This window comes from Rhincodon typus, chromosome 9 (assembly GCF_021869965.1).
Source record: "Rhincodon typus isolate 14 chromosome 9, sRhiTyp1.1, whole genome shotgun sequence".
In the NCBI taxonomy this organism is placed as follows: Eukaryota; Metazoa; Chordata; class Chondrichthyes; order Orectolobiformes; family Rhincodontidae; genus Rhincodon; species Rhincodon typus.
Window position 1 is genome coordinate 34,781,498 of NC_063340.1, and position 9,428 is coordinate 34,790,925.

The 9,428-nt window shown below is 40.4% G+C and overlaps 1 protein-coding gene across 1 annotated transcript in view; it reads right to left on the reverse strand.

The window, feature by feature from the left end:
- The window catches only part of tiam2a (TIAM Rac1 associated GEF 2a), a 358,836-nt gene extending 350,294 nt beyond the window's left edge, over positions 1-8,542 (reverse strand). The window contains exon 1 of the mRNA XM_048601453.1: positions 8,284-8,542. Coding sequence (XP_048457410.1) covers positions 8,284-8,370 — 87 coding nt within the window. The 5' untranslated portion in view covers positions 8,371-8,542. The remainder of the gene's footprint in view (positions 1-8,283) is intronic.
- Between the last annotated feature and the right edge of the window lie 886 nt (positions 8,543-9,428).

Sequence of the window (9,428 nt, forward strand, 5' to 3'; positions counted from 1 at the left end):
GGCAAAGTGAATCAGAGGGTCACCGCACCTCAGGCGAGAAGAGATATTGAGAGGGTGGGCCTTTCTGGTGACTTCAGCCAATATGGGAATTAAGCACACAATGGAGAAGTGGCGGTGACATAACTGGCAATAAAAAAGACAAATGTCATAAGTAAGTGAGAAACAACTATTGTCCTTTTGTTTTCAGTTTGGATAATGGGTTAAACCAAAATTTTACACTGTGATCTAATAAGTTTATTTTGGCAGGTTTTAAAATTTAGTCGATTTTGAATATGTTTTTGACTCAAGTCTACAGTTTTATTTCAGATCTGTTCACATCGTAATCAAATAAAACAAGAACTTGGCAGGCCACCCAGTCCCATCATTCACTCAATGGATACTCCAGAACATTGCTTCTCCAGGATAACCATGTACAAAGCAAATGTCAGCTGAAGGAGTATAAAACTATTGGTTTGGTGCTTGACTGGCAGCTAGCATTACTGATGAATACACAAGGCTGCAAGCTATGTAGATAGCATATCTCTGGAGATAATCATCCTGCAGCTTAAAATTTTGTTGGCAGAATGGAAGATGACCATTTGACAGTCATTACATTCCAAGGTACTCTAAAGATTCCAGATTTACCCTGACAATGCCAGGAGGAGAAATCACTGGAATTGACTTATTCCTTAGATTCTGAAGAATTCCCTTCATACCTCCTGAGGGAGGCATCTATCAACAATCACTCAACGTTAGAACTCAGTGAAATAGGGAGATATGAACCTTTAGGAGTGACTATAGTTGGTTTATTTAATGATTGTAATATGCTGGAAGGTAACTAGATACTTTTTCTTTATTTTTCATGGGAGGTGAGTGTTGCTGACCAGGCCAGCATTTGTTGCCTAAACCCAGCTGCCCTTGAACTGTAACCTGCTGTGAACACAGTGTCACACGTTAACCAAACCATGGAAGGACAACATATTGCCTTCTCTAAAGGGTATTAGTAAACCACGTTTGTTTTTAAAAACAAAGAGTTTCCATGGCTATTATTGACTGAGACACTTTTATTGCAGACGTAGTAATATTACAGACTTCAAATTCCACCAGCCACCATCGTGTAATTTGAATTAATGTTTCTGGAGCATTAGTTTGGACACTAGCGATATAACCACTGTGCTGCCATTTCCATTTGATGAGCAGTTGCCTAAGTAATGTTCAGTCTTTGTTGCTTTTTAAGTTTGTTGTGTAAACAAAATGAAATTTTGTCACTCAATTCCTTTAAGTTGGTTGTTAGACATTCAAATATCTTTTTGAACGATTCTCAGTCTCTACTCAGACAGTACAACGGGAAAAAGTGATGAAGTCCTGCAGGCAGATTTTGGGTGCTACTTTTTACATCCTTTCACAACCTACTAAAAAAAAGTAACCTCCAGATTACACCCAGTGCTATGGACTAGTAAGTACAGAAACAAGAATACTGAATTTGAATGCATGACTAAAACAAAAGATAGTGTAATAGAGGAATGGAGATTCCTGGGGCACTCAAAGTAGCTCTTAGGGACGTGAAAAAAAAATTGCTCTTTCTCTCTCCATAGATGCTGCCAGAGCTGCTGAGTTAAATATTTGAGTCCACTGACTCTTCTACAGAACTCTTCACTGGACCCAAAACGTTAACTTTGTTTCTCTCTCCACAGGTGGTGCCAAACCTGCCGTGTTCTCCAGCGCTTTGTTTTTGTTTTAGATTTTCGCTTTTTATCCACTCGTGTGACACGAGCATCGCTGGCTGGCCAGTATTTATTGCCCATCCTGGGCACGCCCTTGAGAAGCTGGTGATTAGCTGCCTTCATGAACCATTGAAGTCTATTTGCTGGAGATTGACCCACAATGCTGTTACGGAGAGAATTCCAAGATTTTGACCCAGTGGCAGTGAAGGAACAGCAATACATTTCCAAGTCAGGGTTGGGAGTGGTTTGGAGAACTTGTAGGTGGTGGTGTTTCCATGTATTTGCTGCCCTTATCCTTCTAGAAGGAACCAGTCATGGGTTTGGAAGATGCTGTCTGAGGATTTTTGGTAAATTTTTGCAATGCCTCTTGTAGATATTACACACCGCTGCTACTGAATGGTGGTGGAGGAGGGAGAGGGTGTGTGTGGATTTTGGTCACAAGAGAAGTGGAAAAAAAACCCTCAAGATCCCATGAAATATAAGGAACTTGAGTGGAAGTGGATTGGAGTGCATTCTGTTGAAACATTCAGCTTTAATGTTCAAATGTTTAGATGTTTACTTGCTTTGTTTAAATACTTGTTCAGTGAAGGTTTTCATTTAAATGTCTGAAATTTCATTGTGTAATTATTTCAACTAAAACTGGGAGTTTAGAATTTCTTTTTTAAATTACTGATGTTCACGATTTTAACACAACGAATGCTATAAATTTTTGAGGTGCTACATTTCAGAAAAAATACTAAACTGTGTCTTCTTGCTCAGGTTACTGAGAAAGAGTTCATAGCATTATTTGACAAATAGAGAGAAAGAGAAAGATCACCCTGCATGCTCGACAAAAATTTATCCCTCAAATCAAGATAACTGAATGCAGATACTTGGCCAGTTATATCTGTTGCTTGTGGGCCCTGTGTACTAATAGACTGTCACATTTCCTTAAAACAGAAATCACTCAATTGAATGTTTGAGGTGCATCTTGGTACAAAGGTCATTAAATGAATTATCTAAATGCAAGTTCTTTCTAAGTGTGGCACATTAATTGACCATTCCCCTTTCAAATTTGCACTGAGTCAGTCACATAATGCAAGACTGAAGACATAACAAGGCCAAACTGGCTAAGGATGACAGGGTCTCTTCCCTGAATTGTCAATCAGCTGGATTATTATAATAATTTCAGTCTAATAATTGATGAGTTTTTTTCCCCCCGGTGCCCACACTCAAATTATTACATTCACTGTATTAATTTCCACAACTTGCCGGAACTCAATCTCTAAGACAGTAGCCAAGATCCAAAGCCATTGCACAATTATTCTGCCACTTGAAAAAGGAAAATGAACTATCTTGTTATAATATTTGAAACAGTACAAAGTGTGTCTATAAAGAGTTACATTCCATCAGTTCAACATTATGTTATATTTTGGATCAATATTAGAGCAAGACAATAGGCCCAATAACAGGGAAGAAATCACCATCCCAAAACTTTTAACACACTCAAATTTAAAATTGATTTCAATTAAATGCTTTAACTCATTTAAATCAGTGGTTAAGACGTATCAATGTGTGACCATTTTATCAACTTTCAATTGTCTCCATAGTTGTAGCAAACAGGAAATAATGAGCCAATGCATAATCAATGACACTGAGCTTTCTCTACTGATACCCCGCAAAAATCAATTCTTGTGGTCTGTGATTATACTTTGTGCTCTGAGTCTTTTTTTTTTAAAAGAGAAGTGTTTTTCATCATGCATTTCCTAGTTATGGAATAACCAATAATTATCTCCTGTTCAAAAACTGAATTTTGTTTTGTTATTTCACTGAAGCTAAAAATGTGTGTGTAGAACAGAGGAATTGTGGTTGCACATTCCTGCTCAACTGCTTTATGCTGACTTAATGTAGCATGAGCATGGGAGGAGAAACGAGCAAGAAACCTTACATAAGCTATTGCCAGATTTGCCCTAAACAGCAAGTAGGTTCAATGTGTTTAATATTTAAGGGTGCAATCCATGAAGCGTACACGATATTGCTTTTATCAGATAGATGTTTTGGAAGGTCATTCAAATCAGGAATATAGAAAACAACAAAAAAATTCTGCTGATTCATTTCAGATTAATAATTATTTTAATTCTACGCAAATAGTCAGAACTATTGTAGCTTACATGGTCCCAACAGTAACCACTCCATTATCAAAGGATGTACATAAACAGTAATTGCATGACGGATGCATCGCCATGTCCTTTGCATTGTTTAAAATCACATTAGTGGACTTGAGGTCTCAGCCAACGTCAACTTATTTACATAACTGTATGAGCCCAACAGCCAGCTAGAAGGAGTTCAATGGAAGAAAAATACTTCCCCAGAGAGGAGTGTTGAAGGAGTAAAGAGTGAACTGGTAGTAATGAGTTAGATCTTCAACCCCATGAAATACAGGGAGAACTAGTCATTTGCATTAAAAATTAGCTAGAAGACAGGAGACAGAGGCTGGTGGTGGAGGTTTGCTTTTCAGACTGAAGGCCTGTGACCAGCTGTGTGTAGCTAGGCATGGTGCTGGGTCCACTGCTTTTAGTCATTTTTGTAAATGATTTGGATGTGAATATAGGAGGTGGTGCAGTGGACAGCAAAGAAGGTTACCTCAGTGTACAACAGGACCTTGGTCAGGTGGGCCAATGAGCCAAGAAGTGGCAGATGGAGTTTAATTTAGATAAATGCAAGGTGCTACATTTTGGTTGGGCAAATCATGGCAGGACCTATACACTGAATGGCAAGTTCCTGGGGAAAGTTGCTGAACAAACGGACCTTGGAAGTGCAGGTTCATAGTTCCTTGAAAGTGGAGTTGCAGGTAGACAGGGTAGTGAAGGCGGCACTTGGAATGCTTGCCTTTATTGAGTATAGGAGTTGGGAGGTCATGTTACAACTATACAGGACTATACTGGTTAGGCCACTTTTGGAATATTGCGTGCAATTCTGGTCTCCTGGCCACAGGATGTTGTTAAACTTGAAAGGGTTCTGAAAAGATTTAAGGATGTCGCCAGGGTTGGAGTGTTTGAGCTATAGGGAGAGGCCAAATAGGTTGCGGCTATTTTCCCTGGACCAGGAGAGGCTGAGGGGTGACCTTATAGAGGTCATAAGAAGCATGGATAGGGTGAATAGTCAAGGTCTTTTCTCACAGGGCAAGCAAGTCCAAAACTAGAGGGTATAGGTTTAAGGAGAGAGGGGAAAAGACCTAAAAAGGGACCTAAGGGACAACTTCTTCACGCAGAGGGTGGTGCATGTATGGAATGAGATGCCAGAGGAACTGGTAGAGGCTGGTACAATTACAACATTCAAAAAGCATCTGGATGGGTATATGAATAGGAAGGGTTTAGAGGGATATGGGCCAAATGCTGGCAAATCGGATTAGATTAATTTAGGATATCTGGTCGGCATGGACGAGCTGGTCCAAAGGGTCTGTTTCTGTGCTGTACATCTCTACGACTCACTCTGCAAAGGTGCTAGAACATACATTTGCATTGAGATGTTTCTACATGAGGTGGGGCTGTTTGGAAATACAAGCAGCCAGATGCTTCTTGACTTGAAGGTAAAACAAAAGTGTGCAGAGGCCAATCACCCAAGTCTCCAATGAGACACTGAAGGAGGTGCACATTGCCACCTGGTCTGCCACTGCTGAGAAATGTGGACACAGAGTAGCAAAGTACAGAAAGCAGGTCAACCTACTGCAATTTTATTCAAAGCCCCTAACTGCTTTTCACAGGAAAAGTCAATAGCAATAGCAATATTATACCTTGCACAAAGAGTATATCATTCCCCTTTACCTAAATCAAGATCCAAATTAAATTAGATTAGATCAATTACAGTTTAAAATTCAGATCTCCTTACATTAAGTTACAAGACATTTCAAACAGAGGGCTTTGCGTGATTTTATGCATGCTAACCTTTTGTATTTCATGCAGGTGTAGCAACTAATTAAGAAGGCAAGTGGAATTTTGACCTTTCTTGCTAGGGGATTGGAGTTTAAAAATAAGTCATGTTATAACTGTACAGGATATTGGTGAGGACATACCTGAAGTACTGTGTACACAGTTTTGGTCCCCATATTTAAGTACTGTCATTGGAAGCAGATCAAAAAATTCACTGGGTTAATTTTGGTATGAACATGATGACTTATCAAGAAAATGTTTAGCCTTTATTTATTAGAGATCTGAAAAATGAGGAGTGATCTTAATGAAACATACAAGATTCTGAGGGGCTTTGACAGATGTTGAGAAGATGTTTCCACAGTAGGATAACCTTAATCTCTAGCTATGTGCCTAGTCTCATGCAATACATCAAAAACTGAGACATGAAGGGATTTCTTCCCCCAAAAAGTACAGAATGTCTGGAATAGAACATTTCGGACATCAATGGAGGTTCTATTACAAAGTATTTAAAGAGAGGTACATAGACTTTTGAAATGTCAGGGAGTTGAGGATTACGATGACCTGGCATGAAACCAGAGTCGAGGGCTGGGGCAGATCTGCCAAGATTCAATGACATGCAAGCCTGAGGAGCCAAATGTCCTGCTCCTATTTCTCAAATTCTTTTGTTCTTTCTTGAATCTCATGCAGGATAGAGCTCCACAGGAACAGACAAGCATCCAGCACCTTCACCTAAACAGTATTTTATGACAAGCATGAACAACCTTGATGCTGTTTTCCCCACAACACATATCTTGATCATCTTCCAGCATGGCAATCATCTGTTGGCAACTGGAAATCCTTGCCAGGTCATCATTTTCACTAGGCTACAGTGTTCTGGTTAGAACATATGATGTACCACATACAACTCTGGGCATTATATCTCCAAAAGATTAGCCTTGGAAGGAATGCTGCAGAAATTCATTGTAATATTACTACTGTACCAGATAATGAAAAGATTTTTTTAAAATGCTTTCCCAGGATGTGGGTGTCACAGCTAGACCAGTACACATTCTAACTGCCCTTGAATGGATGGCACACTGCCTTCTTGAACCACTGTGGTTAACATGATATAGGTACACCCATAGTGGTGTTAGGAGGGGAGTTCCAGGATTTTGACCCAGTGACAGTGAAGGAGTGGAGTTACAGTTCAAAGTCAATGTTGTGTGGATTGGAGGAAGAGTTATATGTGGTGTTGTTCACATACATCTGCTGACCTCCTCCTTCAAATGGGTGGAGGACTTGGATTTGGGAGGTGCTGTCCAAGCTGCTTTAGTGAGTCACGCACTGCATCTTGTAGATGGCATACACAACTACCTGAAAAGTGGAAGAGCTTTCTGTCTGCAACTTTCTATTGCGAATGATCAGTTAACTAACTTAGGTTCTAGTCTTCCAAAACAAAGTCTTGTACCACTTGGATCACTGCCACAAAATTCGAAGAAAAAAATTATTGAAATGGTTCATGTATTTGAACAGCTTTATGTCCCATTTTAACGTCAGCACTTCGCAGACCGAAATTTCAACAAAACAATAATTGTTGCGAATTGCTACAATCGGGAAGGATATATCTGAAACAGAATGTTACTTGGCACATTTGTTTTATTTTAAACCAAAGATTTACTCGGAGAACATTTAAAATTCAGACTACCACTGAAAAAAAATACCCTAGCTGTTTACTGGTTAAATCTTTCCAACGCTATTCAATGCTATAATACAGACCTAATTGGAATAATGTGTGCTGCTATACTGCCACGTTATTCCCGGAGTAGGAACTTCCTCTGGGCACGTACCATGCAGTTAACTCTTATTACAATACTGCCTTTGCCCCCAGTTTGTCCAATTTTCTCCATTCCAGCACCATCCAAAAATATTCACAACAGATCCTTTTCAGGAGAGTTTCCTTTACGTATTCTTTTTCGTTCCACATATTCACAATACGGACAGGAAAAGTGGTTTGGGAGTGGAGAAACAGAGCGTGACAGGTTGGCAAAAAAGAATAGATTTGGGCATTCCAAATATCATAACAAAGGTAGCGTAAGTAATCTTACAAAAATAAGCTGTACTGTCGAATAGAAACCGATTTCCATCCCTGAAGCACCATCTTCAATTAAGAATCAGATTTTAAAAAACAGACATTTTTAGATCATCCTATCAATTTGCAAAGGCATAATCACAGATCTGAAAATTCTGAAGTTTGATGCCTCCCATCCCCCACAGAGTGACCAAAGCCATCGCTCCTTCCCCAGGTAACACCATAGATTTCCACTACTTTCGCTTCTAAATATCCCCGCAGAAACTCCAGGAGTTGGTGCAGTTCTTGTCATTAAACGCCAAACTTTCTAATTGAGTGGTCGCCTCAATACTGCGGGGGGTACACAGTGACTCACAACCACCTCAAGTTCTCCCCACACACAACACAAAGCAACTCCAGCTGGAGTTCAGGTCTATTCACGACCTCTCCTAATTAGATTATCTCAACTGAAGCCAGTAACTCCCATACTGTCTGAAACACAACACATTCTCAAAAAAGTTTGAGAAAACGCACCCAAAGGAACAGGGAAATCGATATCAGACTGCACCGGCACCCCAGGGTAGCACAAAGGCAGCTTTTGATACAAGTCCGGTGTCAAACTTACCACAACTGCTGAAAGAAACTTGCCACTGGCCGATTTTCCGGAAAGAAAAACTCCAAAACCCGTCCTTCTTCTCCCAACCCCCTTCATACAACGATGAAGTGCATGCCTTGTCCAACAACAAGAACGAATGACCCAGAGCAAAAGTCAGACAGTCACAGCACTGACTTCTCACTCACCAAAACTCCTCGACACAGAGAACCCTACACGCGAGCGCACGCCTATACGTTCATTGGTGAGGACCGACTGTCAATCATTATGATCCGCTGCTCCCATTCGTTTATGGTCCCCTACTCACGCCCTCTTTGCAGTGAACGTCACAGGCTGGGAGCTGCTACAGAGTTCTCGCTGGAAGTCAGTTTTCCAAAATTGACCAACTTCGTCGATGCAAAGGTTCAGATTAATTGTCCTTCATCATATCTTGCGAAAACTGTCTGAATCAAACGAACTAGATGCTATTTCCCACCATTTTCTCACGTTTTTTGTTGTATGAATTACTATTGTGCCTTTATCCCAACTCCATTTGCACGTGCTTTTGTCTTTTTTTGTTTATGCATTGTTTCATTGATCGTTGATCATCTTGTTTTTAGCAATTTGCAGGTCATTAAGTAAATGGATCTTTTCATTCTCTCCCACTGTCCTAACCCGTTTCTTTCTTCCGGGTTAAGTGTTTGAATCGACCCCTTCACTGATTCACTGTGTATTTTCAACATTCATATTTACATTTACTCAAACATTTCAAATTTGGACCCCATATCCTCTTCCTCACAAAGTCCTGCCTTATTTTCACCATCATCACATCATGTCTGCTACAAAAATTTTGAACCATAGCTGGTCATTTTCTGTCTTGGCTATCGAGACGCTCTCCAAGACTACACTCTATCACCCACTATAAACCTTAGCTCATGCAAACTCTCTCAGAGATAGTAAGAACTGCCGATGGGGGAGTCAGAGATAGCACAGTGTGGAGCTGGTGGAGCACAGCAGGCCAGGCAGCATCAGAGGAGCAGGGAAGCTGACTTTTCGAGAAGGTTCCCTGCTCCTCTGATCCTGCCTGGCCTGCTGTGTTCCTCCAGCTCCACACTGTGTTATCTCGTACAAACTCTGTCACCTGCATCAAGTCCTCGACTAAATTGCTCCTGGTCCCT